Source organism: Copadichromis virginalis, linkage group LG8 (genome assembly GCF_057382275.1).
Source record: "Copadichromis virginalis isolate Kocher_CV1m ecotype Utaka linkage group LG8, C_Virginalis_male_GT1.1, whole genome shotgun sequence".
Classification (NCBI taxonomy): domain Eukaryota; kingdom Metazoa; phylum Chordata; class Actinopteri; order Cichliformes; family Cichlidae; genus Copadichromis; species Copadichromis virginalis.
This window is the reverse complement of record NC_140625.1, coordinates 10,193,375-10,215,865: the sequence shown is the minus strand read 5'-3', so window position 1 is coordinate 10,215,865 and position 22,491 is coordinate 10,193,375. Positions and strand designations below refer to the sequence as shown.

The 22,491-nt window shown below is 41.4% G+C and overlaps 1 protein-coding gene across 4 annotated transcripts in view; it reads right to left on the bottom strand.

Moving 5' to 3' along the window:
• The window catches only part of mapk8b (mitogen-activated protein kinase 8b), a 36,141-nt gene extending 15,189 nt beyond the window's left edge, over positions 1 to 20,952 (bottom strand). For 3 of the 4 annotated variants that reach the window (XM_085465692.1, XM_085465691.1, XM_085465693.1), the window contains exons 1-5: positions 20,673 to 20,952; positions 6,845 to 7,025; positions 4,288 to 4,417; positions 3,606 to 3,664; positions 758 to 896 (exon numbers count right to left, since the gene is read on the bottom strand). In XM_085465692.1, coding sequence (XP_085321818.1) covers positions 758 to 896; positions 3,606 to 3,664; positions 4,288 to 4,417; positions 6,845 to 6,966 — 450 coding nt within the window. In that variant the 5' untranslated portion in view covers positions 6,967 to 7,025; positions 20,673 to 20,952. Of the gene's footprint in view, positions 1 to 757; positions 897 to 3,605; positions 3,665 to 4,287; positions 4,418 to 6,844; positions 7,026 to 20,672 lie in introns of those variants that run through there. The other variant, XM_085465694.1, reaches the window with a different exon arrangement.
• Between the last annotated feature and the right edge of the window lie 1,539 nt (positions 20,953 to 22,491).

Sequence of the window (22,491 nt, the reverse complement as noted above, 5' to 3'; positions counted from 1 at the left end):
GAGCGAGGCTGGTTAGCTCCGCCTGCGGTTCAATTAGTTCTGGCTGGCAGAGCAAGAGGAGCTCTGCTAATCTACTGGAGCACATCTCTCTGAGGGTGGTTGACAGGAGGCTGCCAGTCACTCTGTAAGTGTGTCCATATGAAAAACCTATTCATACAGCTGTTGATGCCTCAGGATGTGTACTGTCATTCTGTGTGTGATCTTTCAAGGTAACGACAAGTGTGCAGTGTGTGTCTCCACTGCAACCTGTAAATGTGTGATTGTGTTATCTGGTGCTTTCATGTTAGAAACGTCAGTAAATGTAAATGCAATGAGATCCAGTCAACTGCAGCTTTAAAAGAGCGCCTTGACATTTTAGCAGGCAAACTTATCCTGTGGACGGGCTGGAAGGTTCCACTTTTATGTCTGCACACTAAAGAAGCTGCAAGAACCCATAAAGCTTAGCCCACAAGCATGCCATCTATAGTGTATATCATGGCAGGAAGTTAAATTACATCACATTTTACTTAGAGATGATTTAAGCATTGGTTTGCACAACTGGTCAGCAAAAACGTACCACCGTCACTGCCTTCCTCCAACCACCCTACTGTGTTTTCACTACTACACTTCGATATCTTTCAGTAGTCTCATATTTTTCCTTTGATGTGAAACTTTAAATTCATAAAAACACAGACTTAACTCAGTGTAAGCTTCAGCTTGCAACTGCTCCCAGTCACATCTGTACAGCTGCATATATGGCCCCCCTGGTATGGCTTACCCTGTGTATGATCCCTGCGGCGTGCAGATGTTTGATTCCACATAACATCTGGTAGAGCAGGTACGACAGCCTCTCGTGGTCCAGCTCCATCTGAATCACCTGACAGAGGTTGGCATCCATCAGTTCCATTACTAGATACCTGCAAGGAAAGAGGTTCAAATAAGCACACAGGCAGAGACAAACAAACACAGGGGCTTTTTATGTTTGTTTCAGTGGGTGTATTACAGTGTATAGATGCAGCATGTGCACGTGCCTGACTCTGTATTACGTTTCCTACATGCCAATAGAATATGAAGCGACATTAAAGTGTGAGATTCTCTCACCCAATCAGCTTTAATTTGCCTGGCATTTTGGAAATGACAGTACGGTATCTCCTCCAAACAGTGATGATGTTATCACAGTTGTCAGCTGTTACATCATCAGTCACTACATGGAGTAAGAAACCGCTGACAGATTTTTTTTTTTTGTTACAACAACAACAAAAAACAAAGCAACATCTTTGTGTGAGAACGATCATTTACAAAGCAGAACCTGTGCTTGCACACAGCTTATAAAATACTGAAACTGGCTACAATGCATTACCAATAGTATGGGTACACATATGTATGTGCCGGTATACATTCAAGTAAACAAACACCAAAGCAAATGCAGTGTTCATCCTCCAACTCTGCGATGGCCCCGCTACCCTCTGGCTACGATTTGTCCAGTTTCCTTTTTAGCTCCACAGCAGAGTACACACACACACACACACACACACACACACACACACACTCTGGGCTTCAAAAGGATGGCATTAATCATGTTCGTTCCCATCATACTCTTGGTAACCATCACTTCCCCCACATCCCAGCATTCCCCTCTGATTTTACAGCTACTTACACGGACATCTTGTCGACTTCGAAACACATCCAGGGCAACTAAAGTGCATTCATACATGGCACATATACAGTGGGGCAAAAAAGTATTTAGTCAGCCACCGATTGTGCAAGTTCCCCCACCTAAAATGATGACAGAGGTCAGTAATTTGCACCAGAGGTACACTTCAACTGTGAGAGACAGAATGTGAAAAAAAAATCCATGAATCCACATGGTAGGATTTGTAAAGAATTTATTCGTAAATCAGGGTGGAAAATAAGTATTTGGTCACCTCAAACATGGAAAATCTCTGGCTCTCACAGACCTGTAACGTCTTCTGTAAGAAGCTTTTCTGTCCCCCACTCGTTACCTGTATGAATGGCACCTGTTTGAACTCATCATCTGTATAAAAGACACCTGTCCACAGCCTCAAACAGTCAGACTCCAAACTCCGCCATGGCCAAGCCCAAAGAGCTTTCGAAGGACACCAGGAAAAGTATTGTAGACCTGCACCAGACTGGGAAGAGTGAATCTACAATAGGCAAGCAGCTTGGTGTGAAAAAATCAACTGTGGGAGCAATCATCAGAAAATGGAAGACATACAAGACCACTGATAATCTCCCTCGATCTGGGGCTCCACGCAAGATCTCATCCCGTGGGGTCAAAATGATCATGAGAACGGTGAGCAAAGATCCCAGAACCACACGGGGGGACCTGGTGAATGACCTGCAGAGAGCTGGGACCAAAGTAACAAAGGTCACCATCAGTAACACACTACAACGGCAGGGAATCAAATCCCGCAGTGCCAGACGTGTCCCGCTGCTGAAGCCAGTGCATGTCCAGGCCCGTCTGAAGTTTGCCAGAGAGCACATGGATGATACAGCAGAGGATTGGGAGAATGTCATGTGGTCAGATGAAACCAAAGTAGAACTTTTGGTATAAACTCAACTCGTCGTGTTTGGAGGACGAAGAATACTGAGTTGCATCCCAAGAACACCATACCTACTGTGAAGCATGGGGGTGGAAACATCATGCTATGGGGCTGTTTTTCTGCCAAGGGGACAGGACGACTGATCCGTGTTAAGGACAGAATGAATGGGGCCATGTATCGTGAGATTTTGAGCCAAAACCTCCTTCCATCAGTGAGAACTTTGAAGATGAAACGAGGCTGGGTCTTCCAACATGACACTGATCCAAAACACACCGCCCGGGCAACAAAGGAGTGGCTCCGTAAGAAGCATTTGAAAGTCCTGGAGTGGCCTAGCCAGTCTCCAGACCTCAACCCCATAGAAAATCTGTGGCGGGAGTTGAAAGTCCGTGTTGCTCGGCGACAGCCCCAAAACATCACTGCTCTCGAGAAGATCTGCATGGAGGAATGGGCCAAAATACCAGCTACTGTGTGTGCAAACCTGGTAAAGACCTATAGTAAACGTTTGACCTCTGTTATTGCCAACAAAGGTTATGTTACAAAGTATTGAGTTGTATTTTTGTTATTGACCAAATACTTATTTTCCACCCTGATTTACGAATAAATTCTTTACAAATCCTACCATGTGGATTCATGGATTTTTTTTTCACATTCTGTCTCTCACAGTTGAAGTGTACCTCTGGTGCAAATTACTGACCTCTGTCATCATTTTAGGTGGGGGAACTTGCACAATCGGTGGCTGACTAAATACTTTTTTGCCCCACTGTATATAGTATAGCTACAGCTCTTGACAGGTGAGTGTCAGGCTGGTGACAGATTGTGGCCAATCAGCCTGAAAACTGGTTCATTCCTGTCACCAGCTGATTCAGTCTGTGCTTTTCTAATATTCACCATGAAATGTGCACATCTGACATCCCACTGACTATAAAGCATCATTTCCCTGAAGTATTTAACGTGAGGCACAACAAGAGATCCGGCTAAGCCCCCAAAAAGATCATCTAAGCCCCCGGCGTTCTGTATCCTGTATTGATTTGAGCAGCTGCGATTTGACTCGCTGATACTCACACATCTTGGAATTCCTCCAGTGTCTTCTGTGGTGTGAATACATTTAACAGCCCAATAATCTGCAACAACAACAACAACAAAAAAGTGTAATTGCTGGAGTTGTTTTGTATATTTGACAACATCTTCACATCCACGTCCCTGGACACGAAGGCCAACTCTTAATTTGAAAAGTCAAACGAGGAAGCGTTAGCATTATTTATGAATAACAGCAGGATAGTTTCCTCATTCACACCTCCGAGGCAGCAGCACCGAGAAGTTTGTGGTCATTCAAAACACTATTTTTTATGGTTCGTTTCCATGTGTGGCGCTCAGCAGGTTCTGCTTTAAAACAAACATATTGTCCAGTTCTTTTTGCTTCCCTGCTGACTCATACTTTACACAACTCTGAATATAGTGACTCTAAAGATCAATACTTAAATCATTGTAATGGACAGGAATGAGAATAGCATTTAAATGCATCCTGCTAACACTTTTCAAAGCTAATTGTCCCCTTTAATTTCTACTGTACATTCTCTGCTCCTGCTTAAATTATACTTCTATTCAATGCTCAGGTTTATCTACATGAAATGCACCTACACTATACAGTCAAAAGGTAAGGCTATCCTCTAACGTCTAAAGAATTAGACCAAAACATTCAAACCATGCAAAAGAAACAAAAATGCCATTAAATTCTGGCTCTTACATTCTTGTGGTTGACACATTTCATTAGCACCAGTTCCCTGTAGGCCCGTTTTGCATGAGTTTGATTCTGAAAGGGTCGGCTCAACTTCTTGATGGCAACGTTCCTCTCCAAGTTGTGGTCGTACGCCGAACTGGGGTGAAGGAGCACAGGAGAAATTCAGTCAGCAATAATGGATGTTAAAAATTGTTCTTTGTTTTTGTTGTTTTTCCCTGACGGCCAAAGGAATATGAAGATTTTGCCTTTTTCAGCTTTATTTATTAGGGACAGTAGAGACTGACAGGAAAGGAAGAGCAGAGGAAGAGAGAAATAGTGCCACTGAACTAAAGTGAGCCAAGTCTGTTGCTAATATTTTGCCCATAATATACACCTAAGGGGAGGTATACTGAATGTGGCAGTCTCTAAAAAGTTATCCCTTGTGTTGCACTTAAGTCCAAAAATCTGTAGTTCTGCAAACTGCCATAAAGCCCAATGACCCCTGGGTTAAATGACCAGCTTTACAATAGAAACAAACATGTTTACATCCCATTACCAAAAAATGATTTCCCCGGTCATGAAAGCCATACACGAACTACATTTTGATATAAATCATCAAATAAGGTTTCGATGTTGTGTATGTTTAAAGGTTACAGAAAGCTACAGCTTCACAGCCAGTAACAGAACCACTCGACCTGAAGTCTTGACCACGTTTGCGGCGCCTTTTGAAGCATTTTTAATATAATCATTTGACAAATAGCATGCCTTGCTCGGTTTTAAATCTGACCAAATATACCATATGTGGTTTGAGAGAATTTTAGAAATCCATCTAATAGAACATATAACACGCTCCCCGAGGCCTTAGAAAGAGAGAGGGAGACCTATTTTTTACATTATTTAAACAACTAAGCTTGGTTTTTCTTCATTTCTGCAACCAAAATATTAAATCTTTACACCCGTACGGTTTCCTTTTAAATAAAAGAAACAAATTTAGTTGGTAATAACGGATAAACTGAGGATCGGAAATTTCTATGCAGAATGAGTCAGCAAACTTTGTCTATTGAGCAATACATTCGGACAGCCCATAATGCCTCCTCCTACTTTAAACTTAGGTTGGTTACTCTATCTGTTAAAAACAAAACAAAAACAACATCGCTGCCAATGAGCTTAGGTTTATAATTGGCTGGATAAAGCACCACGTAGACCCAAATTCTTTTCTTGTCAATGCCGGCCATAAGTGATGTTTCATATACAGAGATGTACATTAGTAATGCCAAGTATGCTTTACACTGTCAGAGGAACTTTAGTTATAACTGTAGAAAATGCGCGAACATGTTTAGTCCTGCTGTGCTGCTCTGTTTTATGCCGCTAAAATGTCAGCAAATGCTCTTAAATGTCACGTTAAAGAGCTCCACTGTGCAGCTGTCATAGAAATAAAATGAATAGTCAAACAAGTGTACAAACAAACACATTTACAATTGTTTTATGTAGCATCCCTCTGTAGGATTTTCTAGTAATATTTTTATAATCTTCATATGAGCGGATTCTCTTGTAGGTGGAACTCAACTGTGTCATTTTGTGAGGACTAGAGTCAGATGGTGCAGAAATGTGAGTGTGCAGAATGCCTGAAGCAGAACGTGCACGTTAAAAAGGGCTCTGTGTTGTAATTGCTTTGTAGTCCACCCCTCATGTGAGTGGGTCTGTATGCCTGAATTGATGATATTAGGAATATCCCCTCTCCCTGACATAACAGACAAGAAACTGAGCATTTAGAGCAGTGTCAAGCCTGAGCTTTTGGTTCTTAGGGATTACTTGTACATACCTGAATTTATTACTTTAAACAAAACTTTGATCACGTGTGTGCGACCTCACGGCGTCGTAACATTACAGATGGGACAGAAAATAAAGAAACGTTTAACAGGCCCACTATTAATCCTTTTCCAGCACTAAGCACTGCAGTTGTTGAGATTTTGTAGCCAGCAAGTTCTTACATGACAAGCTAAAGTCTTAGCTGACACTCTTAACTGTGTTGTGCATCAGTTTTCTGGTATTCCTACCTGGTATGAGGAAGAGAGAAGGTTAATGACAGCAAGTTGAAATGGATTCATTCTGACAGCTCATGTGATTTTGATGGGCCAATCAATCAACCACTTGATGCATAAGCAAAAAAAAATAAAAAAATATTCATGGCTCATTGCAAATATGAAAGAATACCAAAAAAAAAAAAAACCCCTAGAAAATTTTAGAAACCAATTGTGGTGTGGATCAGTTCACTCCAACACCTAACCCTCTCACATCAACAAAACTTCACAGGAAAGATAACACCACACGGTGCTGTCAACAAATAGAATATTATGCATCAATTTTCTGTGTTGTATGCAACTTATGCTGCTCTTTTTACATCTGTTCTTATCAACTTTCGTCAACGGCAGCCGGCAAAGTCCAAGGTGTGCTTTTCAAGCTTTCATCAAATGTTAGACAGGTTTTGGTGGTGAAGTTAAATCTAACTTTTCGCTGAGTAAAGAAGTGACCAATCTGCAAGTGAAGGTTGTCATCTGGGTCAGCAGAAAGTAAATATACTCACCAAACAATTCCCTGTGCGCCGGATCCAATGGGTCTTAGGTTCTGGTAGCGCTTTAAAACTGTAAAAGTTGAATCGCCCACATCTATACTGTAGTACTCCCTTTCACGCTTGTTTCGGTTCATGGTGAAGTCTTGGACACAATCGGTGACTGGGCATCCAAATGGAGCTCGCCTCTCAAGACCTGCAAAGTATTAACAGGAGATCAGACTATAGAGATTTCTAGAACACGTTTCAATCAAGAAACACTATAGCTGTGTGTTACAGCACACCCTCTTTATGTTTAAAGCCCAGTGTAAAATCAGTGAGCCATAAACAGTTGTCCCCAGGCAAAGTATACGAACAGGTCCTACCAGCATCCAAGTTGCCGTTTGTTATCTCTGCCAATAACTATTTTTCCACCGTCCTTTTTCTTTTTTGGCATATTTACAATTTGTGCATAAAAATGTGAATGACAAAGCAGAAAAGTGTTGAAAATGCATCTCCGTGTGTCTGTAAATGCTACAATTGACAGACTAAGCAGATAAATCATCGAGTAAATGATACACACTGTACTGTGCTGAGACTGGAGGAACAAATCTATCAGATCTGAGCAAAGACCACCCTCACTGACTCATTACATCAAACAAAACAGAAAAGCTACATTTTCAACAGTGTTTTTCTCAAGGCTTTCCTGTTCAGGAAATGCAAGTAAACAAGTTCTAAAAACTGGAGTTACTTCAGTCACCATGTGGGACTAGTTCCAAAAGTCCATACCCACAGATCAACTGCACAGCACATAAACAAATAGATTTGGCTTTAAAGGCACAGTGACAGTCTGCTCTTAAGTTTCTCTGGTGCTCAAAATTACACAGGTTACTAACCAAGCTAGGTAGCAGGAACATATATTAGTTGATCACTCCTCTGTGGTACCCTTTCTTCCAGTTGACAGTCACATAATCCTCTTTTTCAGTAGTACCTACTCGGATCGACTCGGCACGGTTCGCCACGGTTTTCAGTATTTTCCCATAAGGTCATAGTACCTGGTACCAGGTACTTTTTTAGTACCTGCTCGACCGGGATGACAAGCGATCCGTGCAGGTACTAAAATGTGACGTCGCCACACCGCAGTAGCATCACTGAATGAGTCATGAGAGCGTCTCGTTCACAAAAATTGAAGCCACCGAACCCCCCCCCCCAAAAAGAAACAAAACAAAATGGCTGTGTTCCCCGGGTCTCACAAAAAGCCACATGTCCACCTTTGTTGTAGCGTTCATGTTGCAAATTAATTACATTGCTGGATGCCCAGACGTGTTGCTATGATGACAAGCACGCACACTGGGTTGTGAACCAGTCGATCCGAGTCCGAGTAAGTATTAATGGGAAAAGGGGTTATACTGTTTTGAAAGAAATAAAAAACAAAAACGAAAGTTCAAAACTAATGAGTGATGTGACAGTGGCTAGGTCCAACTTTTATCTACAGGTTATAGTTTTCTTATAGAAAAGAAAACTGCACCGAATTTAAAACAGATATTTGAAGAATTTCTGTTGAAGCACTCAGGAAAGTATTTCCATACACTATCCCACAATATAGGCCGTCTGACACAGTTTATTATCTCACAATGGCTACTAGTTAATTCAATCAAACAAGCCAGGAGGAAGCAGTTATCTTATCGGTTACATTTAATCAAATGTTCACAGTGTTAGCATTATGTATGACCCTGTCATAATGAATATTTAGGATCATTATCTGTACCAAACAAAATCAGATTTATTTCTTGAAAATAATTGACTTGTAGTAGAGCTGGGCGATATGAGATTTTTTCATATCACGATATGTTTTTTTCATTTCAGGCGATAACGATATCTATCACGATATATGCCAAATAACTATATTTGTAAGATTTAAATGTGCCGTTGCTCACAAGTAAAATGTGAAATAATCAGCAGCTTGTTTTTAAATATTTATTTCCCATAATAAGTTCAACAGGGTAGATGTACTTAAGGAACATGAGACTTTTTCAGATAAATAAAGGCAAATATTGCAAACTACACAAAAGGCAGCCGCTAAAGCGTTTAAGTTTCAAAATAGAACAAATGAAACAGACTAAATTGTCAATTCCACTTAGAAACAAAATATTAATTCTAAAAATAAATCTTAGTTTGTTTTACAGAAGAACAGACAAAACTGACTAACTTTTGTCAATATCAAATAAACTGAGAACTAAAAGGAAATTCTCAATCTCTCCTTGTTGTATAGCTTAGCTTTTCAAACAGTTTTAACAGTTACTTTAGTCTGACAAAAGCCGAATGACGAATTAGCGCTTCCAGTCAGAGACTGAGGCTACGTCCACACGTACACGGGTATTTTTGAAAACTGAGATTTTCCGTTTTCGTTTTAAAAAATAATCCCGTCCACACATAAAGGCAGAAATGAAGGAAAACGCTGCTATGAACATGCCAAAGCAGCAGGTGGCGCTAGATTCCTAACCGTGCAGAAATGTTGGCCAATCAGAAGTCTAGAAGCCTCGGTGGGAAAAAGTAAACAAAGCTGCGGCATAGAAGCAGAACCGAGTCGTATGTGTGGAGGGACAGTAACTGTGTGTATATGTAAGCATTTAAACACTGCAGAGAGTAGAATTAACAGTAACAGTATTGTAGAAATTCATTTCACCGAAACAATAACGCGGCGCACAGTGTGACGCATGCACCAGTTTATTGTATTTCCAGACTTGCTTTCGGCACATTTACAGTGTACGCTACTCTGTTTTTTGTCAGACTTGAAATAGCCGAAATACCTTCACACTACGGAACTTCTTTGGCTCTTCCGTTCGACAATCTCTCCGGCATTGGAACCATCGTCTGTTTTCTCTTCGGTCACGCTCGGTTGATTTTTCTAGTCGGCACACTCATTTCCTCCATTATGCGCTGGCTCCATTACCTGCTGGCTGCTTCCCAAACAAACACACGTGCGGCTTGGCACTTGTGCTGTACGTAACAAGTCACGCGACGTGACGCTGCGGCTGTGATTGGTTCAGCTCTGCGCTACTGAATTTGGATCGGCTGACCTTTTTTTTTTTTTTTTTTTTAAGAGGACAAGAGCGGCGAGGTCTATCGCGATAGCTTAATTTCTCTATCGAGTAAAAGTTATATCGCGATACATATCGTTATCGTTCTATCGCCCAGCTCTAACTTGTAGTGATCAGGTCTACGGCAGCGCAAAACATAATGGTACAAATCCTGTCTTGCTTTCTTCCGCTTCTCCCCCCCCATTCAAACCCGGAAGAACTCATTAATCTCAGAAAAATCAAACCAGCCGTGTCTTGAATCCTAAAGGAAGCTTCATCAACTGTAATGACAACTAAGCCTCTGCAATCCAACTTATAGCCCAGAGGACCTGCGCACACATATATAAATTCCAAAGGTCAGGGCGACGGGAGCAGTGATCAAGGCACAGAGGAAGAAGGAAGCCGGGTTTCGTGCAGGAGATGAAGATGACAAATCATTAGTGGAATTTGGAGCATTGTGCTGAGGAGGTTGGCTGTGTAGTGATAGCTGTACGTTCCACGGGTCATTCCCTGAACTGGATTTCTCCAGCTACTGCAGGCAGACCACACCCCACCCTCTTCCTTTTTAGTATCAGTCAGCCCACCAACCTCCTCTACTCTGTTTGATACACAGAAATTAAGAACTTATTATCTAGGATAGCTTTCAAAGAAATATGTCTATTAACAAAATCATATTAAACAAAGCACTCTGTTGGTAAGAGTAGTACAACAACAAATACTGTTTTGGTATGGAAGATATTATTTGGGAAAAAACCCCTTTATAACAGCAGTGGAGTCATCTTAAATTCTGTGATTACTTACTAAGATTAATCTAGAAAGCAAGTGACCGATACCAGTGCCAGCTTTTAAACCTGGGGGTAGTGTGCCTGTGTTGCTCTATCCTTTCACTGCTGAAGCATTAGTTAGTGGTGGGGTCTCTCTCTTGGAATTGAATCATTCTGTTCCAGTCAATTTGAAAAATGGCAGCAGAGGCATAAGTAGCAGAAACAGCAGTACCGAACAGATGTGGTATGGCTGTGATGACTCGATATGTAGTATATCTAAGAAGGTGTGTATGAGGATTAGAGATGGACCGATCCGATATTACGTATTGGTATCGGTCCGATACTGACCTAAATTACTGGATCGGATATCGGAGAAAAATAAAAAATGTAATCCGATCCATTAAATATCACGAAAGCACCTCACAAAACTTGCAACACGCCGTAACTCACCTCAGAATGTTAGCACGTCGGAGCAGTATGCATCACGTGATAGAGCGGCTGTGGCATGCGGGACCTGTCGGTGGTCTGGATAGCATTTGGAGCTTCGCTAGCAACCCGGCATTTCATCTCCGACAAAGTTATCCCCGAGAGAAGTAAAGCAAGTGTGTAAGCCCATCTCTGAATGTAAAGCATTCCTGCGTTAAGCTTAACAAGCGACTGCCTCTTCTTGCTGCTACTTCAATCATGAAACTGCTTAACGATCAGCTGATCGGCTTTTCTGTCGCGAGTCCATCTCTCTGGTTTGTTTTTGGCCCACTTTGCACCAGAAAGAGGAAACAAGCGGCTGAACAACAGCAGCACGTTTAAGCTTGATCAGCTGTTGTTAGAATGTATTTAATATTACTTTCTACACCAGGATCTTTTTCTACGTAGCTGACGCTGGTAACTGTGCAGGGGCGGATCTAGCAAAGTTTAGCCAGGGGGGCCGATAGGGCATTAACAGGGAAAAGGGGGCACAAAGACATACTTTTCTTTCTTATTCTCATTTAAAATGTCTAGCTTTTAATAAATAATTATCTGACACCCAAAGTTTTAATTTGATGCAAAATGAATAGAAGTCAATTACTGTATATAGTGACTATTAAGTCATATATATATATATATATATATATATATATATATATACCCACCCTAGTAAGCTATAGTACTTTTTCCTTTGGGAAGGTACCATCTGTGCAGTCTGCAATTTTGTTGAAGAAAGATGTTGAATCTATTTAATATTTCTTGAAAAATAATTGATTTCTGTGCATTTTCTTTCACACTGCATCAAATTAAGGTTGATTACGTCGACTAAGCATCATGAGGTGGAGCGTGAGGGGTGGTTTCCTATTTTTTATTTATTTATTTTTGTTGTTGCTGGGAGTTGGAACCCTATTAGTTAGGTTGCTTAATATTTACGCTAAGTACTCTTTAAAATACCAGAATAGGGAGGATGGTGTAGGTTTAAGTTTATTAGATTGATCAGTATTGCTGAACTATGAAATATTTTTTTTTGCATACAGGTATAACAGAATAGCTTTAGTGTAGTTGTTGTTTTAAACTTGAGTATGAACTTATACAAAATGCAGCAAGATATTTAAAAAACAGTTTTGTTGATTAAAAAACACTATATCGGATTCATATCGGTATCGGCAGATATCCAAATTTATGATATCGGTATCGGACATAAAAAAGTGGTATCGTGCCATCTCTAATGAGGATACAGCACAGTGTAGGATTTCAGAAGGGTCAAGTACCTATGGCACATTTAATGCATAAGTATAAAACCCAGAACACACTTTCAGTCAAACAAACAGTGATTACTGCTGCTGCCCCTCCACGTGACCAACACAGGTGCATTTCAAAGAACAGAAGAAAACACAGCCAACTGCTGAGGGCTAGAACATTCAGCTTTATCTCATTTTCTTCACTTTTGCTTCAACGCTGCTTTGAAGGACTGAAGTCAAGAACACCTCAGTTAAACCTGAGTCACATCTGAGACGCAGTGCAGAAAGGAACTGAGTCACTGCGCTTGCCCAACAGTGACGGCTGTGAAAGCACCCAATACGTACTGAAACTGGATCTGTTAGACCACATTCTGAAGTGGTCTACGTCACACGGGGTCACATTCTTTTTGTTGCGTTTCTTCAAACGCGGCGGTAGTCACGTCAAATAATGTGCCTCCTGCCACATTTTTAAAAATACACTATTTGTTTTGCATATAGCTGTTGGCTCTAATTCCAAGTATCAAAAATGAGATGCGCGTCTGTTTGAAGACGTATCTTTTGAGTTTTAATTAAAACTAACAAACCCGAATTACAAGAAACCAACAGATTCATTCAGAAATGGATGTTTATACTGGCTCACATGCCACCCTGCTGTAAACACAGCTCTGCCTGCGCTGCTTGTGTTTTGTCTTTTCTGCTTCTCCTCATCTGTGCCCTCTCCTCTCCTGCTGCATTATTCTCTTAGACTCTGATCAGAACATCTCTCTTCCCCGTTGCAGAACCATGTCAAAATTCGGCATCTAAGCCGGACGGCGAAGAGGTACAGGGATGAATACAGAGCACAACTTACAAACAACCCTGAACACAAGCAAGAAGTGTGCTGCTGGATGTTGAACAAAAAGACACACAGTGTATACAACAAAGGGTACACAACAAAACAGCAGGAGAAACAATAATAAATGTGCTAGCTGCTAAATTCAATAACAGTCTTCATGCATTTTTAATCAAAGTTTACCTACACAGGCTCTCTGGATTGGCATTTCAGCTGAAGGAAAATGCAACATTTTGCTGTGTTAATGTGACGTAATAGTATCCAACTGTGCACTCAATGTCCCTCATACATTAAACCTGCAGCCATCCTTCCCTTAAACTCCAACCAGCTCTTCTACGATGCTTCAACCGACACTAGTCTGAGCCTTACAGCCCTTATGGTGCCTTTCCAATGTGCAAGCTGATTCCACAGGCGCTAATGCAGCCCATACCATCAGTGATGCAGGCGTTTGAACTGAGTGCAGATAAGAAGCCCAATGGTCCCTGTCTTTTTCAGTCCACAGACTAAACCAAATTAAACCAAACGCACCTTTTAACTCGTGTGTCTTTGAACCACACAGTCAGATTGTTTTGGTTATTCTTGTGTTTAGGATCTCTCTCTTTGCACTGGTCTCTTTGGCTCAACTACATGCTGGATTGGGTTCATAACCCTCTTTGGCTCTCGGAAGAGGTGGACACATCTTTCTCCCTCTCCCTCTCTTATCTTCCCTGCTGCTGCTTCTATGTGTTTGTCTAGTCTCGTCTAACTCTAACCCTCAAAGAGTTTCCCAGTCTTGTTCTCTAAAACCTAAAGAATTATGGATTTGATCAACTGCTCCTGTAATGGAATTGACACCCTGCTAGGCTTGGGAGAGCCCGATTGTCCTGCGGAGACATTTGCTGCCGGATACTCGATGGTCGGTTGCGTCGTGTGTCTGGCGACACTCTCGATGGAGGACAATGAACGACATCTACCAATTTGGAACCACGATAACAGAGTTCGAGCTGATTGGAGCTGGCTTATCGAAGAACAAGAAGCGGCTACAGCTGTTCAAAATCCCATAAGTCTGGCAGACATGATAGACGATAGCAGGGCTTTGAGTACTCAGACTGTGTTTTGAACGCAATATGGATAAAATCTTGGAGAAGAACAACGGGAATTGAGATAATTGGTGACCAGTGATGGACATTAGACCAACTGTAAAAATTGGATGCAGTTGTTCGCACTAAACCCAAACATTCATCATCTTCACTCATGCGGCCCCCCCGGCGCCAGCTGAAGGCCTGTCAAGGTTGAAGCCGACTGGAACAACAAATTCTTCCCATGATAACAGGATTGTTGTCAGAACTCTTTGTCCCTCCTTCAAGGCCACCTGGGTCCACTGGAGACTGTTGACCTTCGCTTAACCGGGCGTGGTGACACTTTCTCTCAGCTGAACACGGGATACACACATGCACACACACGAAACATGTACACTGATACTGACACGCCCTCACTATCACCCTCCCTCCCCCGAATCCAACGCCTCCTGCTTACCTCCCATCCAATGTGGACAACGGATCAGCTGGAGGCGCAATCGAAGATTGCAGCGGTCCCAGATCAGCTGTACACACTGGAATACTCTCCCATGTTGCTTGTCTGTGTTTTATTGTGTTATGGTGTGTTGATTAGAGATGGGTATCGAAACCTGGTTCTTGTTGAGAACCGGTTCCCACTGTTTCACTGACGTCATTCAGTTCCAGTCGCCCTGAATGACGTCACCACGTTGCGGAGCGTCATTTACCTGGCAGGAAACACGGCGCCTAAGCGGCTCAAACGCTCAAAAGTTTGATTACACTTTACGAGAACGGATGACAACAGGGCAACTTGCAATACTTGCAAAGTAGATATTTCATTTAAGGGAGGAAACACTACGAATATGCAAAAGCATTTGCTCACAAAACACGCGATGACCTTAAATGAATGTCGTGTTTTTAATTCCGCTCCGGACTCGTGAATCTCAACCCAGCAGCAGTAGTAACGTTTGCACGTCCTCTCCCGTTAATGCGGCGGATAAATAATCAACTAACAGTGCATATTATGTTAGCGCGATCTGTCTTATTACAAAACCTGCCATTGCTGTGCATTTAGGTGACCATGATGAGAGAGACAGAGTCTGGCTCAGATGCTGGCAGTTCTCGCTGCAGTCTACCGGTAGCATCTCCTTTCAGGCCAGGATAGACGAATGTCACCGAGCAGTGACTAAGTTTGTGGTAAAAGGCTTGCACCCATTTGCCACAACAGATGCCCCGATTTTCGGTAAGTGAATGTGTTTAATTGTAGGCAGGGACATTACTGGATATTCTTGTGTAATTGCTACAGAAGAATATTTATTTTTTTATTTTACATTTACAATTTTTTTTCCTGGGGACCCTGTGACACCCCATTGAAGAGCCGTAGGCTGTGGATCTCTTAAGATGTCACTGTTGGGTTTGTAAGGCCATGTTACTCATAAATTTCTATCTTGTTCAAAGAGAAGATATAAAACAAAAGTTCTAAGCTAATCGACCTTAGTGTTCTCCTTTTTTTTTTTTTTTTTTAAAAGAATCAATAAGAGAATCGTTAAAGAATCAAATCGTTAAACAGAATCAAAAATGGAATCGGAATCATGAAAATCTTATCAATACCCATCCCTAGTGTTGATATCTGTGCATTCCTGTATTATCCTTTTGTGTAACACATTTCGATGTTTTTTTTCCCCCTTGCTACCTGGCCTGACCTGTCTCCCCAATGTGATGTTTGTGTATTGTATGTACGGTTGGCAAGGTCTGTCATCTCGGTTGTGAGCAACTGCAACTGACAAATAAAGGCTACCTCATCATCATCATCATCATCATCATAATGCTCAGGTCAGGTCTCACTGTGTAAAGCCCCACTAGTTTGTTTTAATAATTTAAATTATCCAGTTCAGCTAGATGGACCTATGAAGATATTTAATTTTTCTCACTTTGCATGCTGCCGACTACCAAGGCGACAGTAAAACTGCCAGCTGACCAGCTTTTGTTGAATCAAAGGAAAAGAAATTGTCATCAGTATGTTTCTTCAAAGCAGCTCTTAAATGAAGTTAAGTATGAAACAGCAATGGTTTTAAGGATTCAGTTTTCAATCATTTAATTAGACTACTATAGCAACTATGCAAGAATTTACTAGAACAATTATGTCTAGCGTAACTTTGACAGCGAATACTCTGAGGCCTCCACGTCGCTTTCATATTCAGTTCCCCGTTCAATCCAAATGAGCTCAGCTTCTTTCATGTACAACATTTAGCCGCATCCACCACAAAGCAAAAATGTCAGCTTTATTTGCCAGAGGTATCCTTCTGCGCACAGACCAGAAATACCATGCAAAACACTCCTGGACACGCTTTTCAGAAAAAGTCATTTAGCATATCAAATATAGGCCACACAGGAGGGAGAGGGCGTATTCAAGCTCTGTTTTACTTAGTATGTGTAGCTCTATCCCAGCGCTGCAAAGAGTATGTCTAAACAAATGGTACATGATCATTTCTCCTATGTGAAGGAAGAGCAGTGCAAAGGTTTTCAGGATCCCTGTGAGACAGGTAAATCCCCAGCTTCCTTTTAAGATGGAACTCAGCAATCTGATGGAGTGTATCAAGCTATCAGCCCCATCAACCTCAGTTGTTAGAAAGCAGCGAATCGTGCATGTGTGGAAGCCTGCATGAAAATAAAATAATCTATGTAAAGGAATTGTGGAGCTGCAAATCAAGTCAACCTACACAGGTAGGTTTGAACCACTTGAATAAGAAATTATAATCACAACAGCACAAACCTAGACGACCACAAAGGTAAGACGGGCCAAGATCTACATATAACTGAATGGGGGAAAAAAAAGAAGCAATCATTTCTGTCTCAACATGAATCAGGAAATACTTAACTGTGCAAGAAGCTGTTAAACTAGCTTATTAATTATTTAGTCTGTACAGGTAAGATTCTGCAGTTTTCCAGATGAAAACCAAGCAGGACTCCGAGTGTAAGCTGCTCTCACCACAGCCAGGCTGGCTTTTGAACGCTCTGCCAGGCCCAAGCATCAGGGATGTTTTCTTAAGACACCAGCTCCAACCATTTAATTAGCTAATGTATGTTATTATCCTGCTCTTAATGATAAATGTTTTTACACATGTGAAAACATACTGAAGCAGCTCAGTAGAACTAAGGTTTAAGACATCTCTTAAAGAAAAATTGCCATAGCAGTGGCGCAGGTTTTTTGACAACTGGCTCAGTTATCAATTAGGATTCGTTTGTACATGCTAATCTGAAAATAAATGACAATACTACAGCACTACAGTATTTTTAAACCCATCAACCCGCTTTTATAAACACATGTGGCACATGAAAGTTGCAGCTGTATCAGAATTCAAATTAAGCACATGTGGCACAGCTACTGCCATCCACTGACACACTGGTGGTGGGCAAATAAGGTCTCTGACAGCCAGACAGAACTAAACAGATAACTGTGTCAAAAAGTAGCAGATATGGCTTCTGAACTGCCGCTCCTGTCCAGATATTCTCCCACACAGCTGTCCATCACGCTGTCACTGCTGGGAGCTGATCCTTCTTTTCCCATCTTGTCTACCTTTGTTCCGTTTCACCCAGAAAAGAAAAACCATAAACGCGAAATTCTTGCAAATATCAAACAGTTCCAAGTTATCTGGGTGACCACAGTCGATTCCACCAGCAGTATCGCTTTTTATCTTCAAAGCGCTCGCACTCAGCCAAAGTAGCTGCTGCTGATAAGAGCTCACAAGGCCTTATTCAGTGCCAAATTCTGGTACCAATGAAGGCCCTGAATGACACTTCTCTCATGGCCATCTGCAGACACAAACCACGGGGGGTTTATTGTTAAACTTCCTGTAATCTTGGCCTAGATTTCAAGCTGTCTGACAAACTGCTGATCAAGTAATTGACAATACTCTGAATAAGAAAAACCTAAATTTTAAAAAAAGAAAAACAACAACAACAAAAAAACCCAGGCAGTTAATTTGTGTGAGTATCACATGCCTCATGGTAGCAGACAGGAAACACACCACAAGAAAAGCTTAACCAATCTATAAAGCAGAGGGGCACATGCTATAATACCAGTAAATAGACCCATCCCCTAGGCTCCAGACTGGGGATCTGCTCATTCAGCTTTTTCCAGTGCTGATAGGATACCAATACCTTGGCTTTAGGTATCTGCCAGTATCAAATAATAATCTGATACCAGAGTTAATGAGCTGTAATCTTCACTCTGAGGATGACACTGGGAATTATTCTTTTAATGTGTGAGACAACATAAGGCTTGACTTTAAAATAAATAAATTAAAAAAAAAATGGGTTAGAACAACAAAGGGACCCAAAGCATCCGATGCCACCTCCGCGACGTTTAGAAGAACAACATGCGCCGAAAAGGAGGCAGTGGAAAGCAGAAAGCAGTCTCAGGTGTGATTCCATTTTCAAAATAGTGCTTTCTGCATTATTTGTAGCTCAAAATTCAATATAAGGCAATACATCTAATCTGAGGAAACGCCTGGTCAAACACAAAATATTCCTACAAACTGAAGAGTGCACTGTTTGACAGCCTGAAAGCCTATTTCAATTAGGACCTGCAGGTAGCATCATCATTGTTGTCGCCAACATATAAGAAGTTCAGCTCATGGATGATGATGAAAATTTTAGAATGGTGACAATCTACAGGTACCGAACCAGGCAGCTGGATAAGCTGCTGACAGACTGGATTTTCCCCCCACCCTGTCGGCTAGTTTAGCATTTTTAAACTGGCTCCGCTTAAGTGTCTTATCAGCATGCTGTTTACAGTAAATAAATGCATTATATGAGACTGCACGTCCACAACCCAAGTATGTAAACATAACTGATAACAGTCTAACATTACTATTTAATACTGTAGTAGCAAACACTGTGACAGCGATGTCAAATCACAGACGACGTCTGAAAACAACAAAGACGACCGGAGCAGTGTGTAAAATGTTGCAGATAACGAAGAGGACGTGTCACAATTCATAATATACAAAAAAATGATTGTTTCCGTTTCCTGCTCAGAAATTCTGGGCCCTTCTTTTAAGAAGCTTAATTTATTTAGGTTAATGTATATGATATTAGGGCCTCTGGAGGCAAAAACAAAGCAATATGGACCAACCTTTTGTGTCCATAATCTAAAAGTGCAGAGAGGCACAACCGTCTCTGCTCTCAGCTGTGACTGTTTGAACTGTGACGTGCTGGGTTAATTGTTGTATTTGTGTTAGGGCTGGTCCCAGCAGAAGAATTAAAGCAGGACGAGCACTGCATCGCTACCGTGATGACTGGTTTTATGTCAAACAATGACTCCACTCTCCAAAAAAAATGATGCTACACACTTGTGTCTACTAATAAAATGGCCTGCTGATGGGTGTCTAGATACAAACAGTTGTCACAAAAAGACAACACAAATCAGCTGAAACCATGGTAAAATTCACAAGTTAAGAGGCTTATAATCCCTCGGACATTTCAGTATCAAGATGTCAGAGTGGGCTCGATGTGGATTCATAATCCTGGCTCTGCAGGCTACCTTTTGCTTTTGGTGCAGGAATCAGATTTCTTGGATCTTTTGGCCTGACCATCCCTGTCCTCTTGGCAGGTTGTTCCCAAAAGCCCCGCTAGCAATGTGCAGTGCACTGTGAGAGCTGCATCGCCCAAATATGACGACAGAAGCACTTCAGTGTAACCAAGATGCACATATTGAGTGCACAAGCTGCAACCTGGGGTGATTTCTGCCTAACCCAACTTTGGCCATATAATAAAATTCTTAATACAGCTAATAATCTCGTGTGTTAGATAAGAAACACACAATCCTCTGATCTCATCCCTGTTTATAATAAAGACAGGAGCTAAGAAATGCTCTCACACTGATGCAACTGGCAAAAAAAGGAGTACATTTGTCAATCTGCAGGTTAAATCATCACATTAAAAACACACACAAGCACAAAGACTGCAGTCTGAGCCTGATACTTTTATACCTCTGTGATGTTACAAGCTGTACAGCTATGCTGCCAAACACAAAACATAAAAAAGCAGAAAACCGGTGCTGAATAAAAACAGGGTGTATTCAAAGGCGTTAATAAGTGATTTCTGTTTACACTGGGGATGTAGGTGAGCACAAGCTGGAGGTCATAGCGGTTTCCTTGAGGATTTCACGAGTGGCAAACACCACCCGGTTCACGCTTGGCGGTGTAAGCTGTGCTAATGACATGGATAGGTATACTTCCCAGTGTAGCCGCTCACTCTGGTTGCCTTGTACCATTTAGGCCAGACCTGTCCTGCCTGCTGTGGTGCTGGTCACCCTATACGTTATGGTGACACCCATTTAGAGTAACGTGTGTGACCCACATTTGTCCGTTCCCCTCCCAGCAGTTGACAATAACACGTCAAACATGTCTCAGTGGGAGAAAAAAAATCCATATGTCGAGCTCACCCCTCTCTGGTTAATTCCAACAGTGTCGACCCCGCAGTCGCCACTCGCTGCCTGCTGCCGGAGACACAAGCTGGACGGTGTTTAGGAGGAAAACAGCGCTTTAATCCCTTTCTTCCCTCCGGTTACACTCCCGTTTCGTCACACTAGCAGGCTGGGAACACCGCAAGATACATGTGTAGCTTCTACGCAACCTAGTCTCAGTGCTTCCGCGACCCAGGCAGTTTCTGCCATTTCATACCAACGTCGTCGAAACCTTCCGATGTTTCCTCGGCTGCACAATGAGAACCAGGGGGCGTTCAAAACCGCCTGCGCGTTCCCGGCGGCTACGTCTGCAAAGCGGAAGCGACGGTTTTGCAACGTTTTGGAATGATGTCGCGTTCAATGGGAATGGGTGGATGTTAACTACTTGCTAAAGGGTTATTTAAAAACCTGAAAGGTACAACTACTCATCTTCTACTGAAAACGTTATACAAAAGTGACGAGTAACATTTAAAATAGCGCTAACAAAGTATTATCAGTTTTATAGCTGTTTTCTACACCTAGCTATCAAGCAAATGTAAGACAGGTTCACATAAAAAATAACTATTCCAGTTAAACTTATACATGTTAAAGCGCCAAATGAAAATAATTTTGTCCTGAATGACAATTTAAAGGTATTTATAGACTACTTTTATGAGGTGTAGCCTTTGCTTTACTTTTCTAGATAAAAACCTTTCATTAAAAGTACAAAAGTTGGTCCATAGCATCATACTTTGTAACATTTTGACTTATCAAGGCCTCAAAATCAACATATATCCCATACATATAATTAAATTATGTATAAGTAAAATACATATGACATTTTATTCAGCACCCTACACAGATTTGGTGTTGGAGAGGCAGTCTCCCATTGAGTAAGAGAATGGTACACAGACGGGCTCACACCACAAAGATTCACACAACAGCTCACTATCTCCATCTTTCTTTGCCATTTTCACTGACCTGCTCACTGCAGCAGCGCTAATCAGTGATGCCCAATTGTCAGATCAACACCTCGAAATAAGAAATCACACAGTGGACTTCAATATTTCATCGCTATTTCATAGCTTATGAACTGCAATATTTATCATTCCAGCCCCACATTTTCTAATATATAATTATACACAGCTTTACACATCAATTACCTTCTTTTATTTAGCTGTTTATCCATTTTTTATTATAGTAAGTTTATTAAATCAATTTCCATTCCTTGTCCTGTCAGTACCTTGTCTCCACACTTCATCCTGTTGTCTATATAGAAAAAAAAAGCTTACTCTGGCAGAGAATGGGGGAAATGCAGACGTCTCTACGAAGTGCTCTTTCATATGTTAGGGTAATAAAAGAAGTAATTAAGCAGACAAAAAAATATATAAAACTGCCTCCCCAAAATGGCACAGTTTTCTCAAGGAATATTTAACTTTTGAGCCTGTCTAATTACAGGACTTTATAGTACTGAGGTATCCGAGGTTGTAACCTACATGATTTACAACCGAGTTGTTATTTTGCAAGTTTTTAAACGCAATGATGTAGATTGTCAGCATACTTTAAACAAAAGAACCTGGGCCCAATGAAACATAATGCTTGCCTGTCCACAGATGCATAAATCCAAGTTTCAGAAAATCACTTTTAGAGAAGTCACATGAAGCTGTCAGTAGCTGCATGAACACACTGTGTTTATTCCTGCTTTAACCTAATGTGTCACTAGTAGTTGAAGCATCAGATTAACACAGTGCTGCCTACAATGGATTGGTGCTTTGCTGCCCCATCTGTTGTTAGCTTGCCCTGCAAATCCAATTATGTT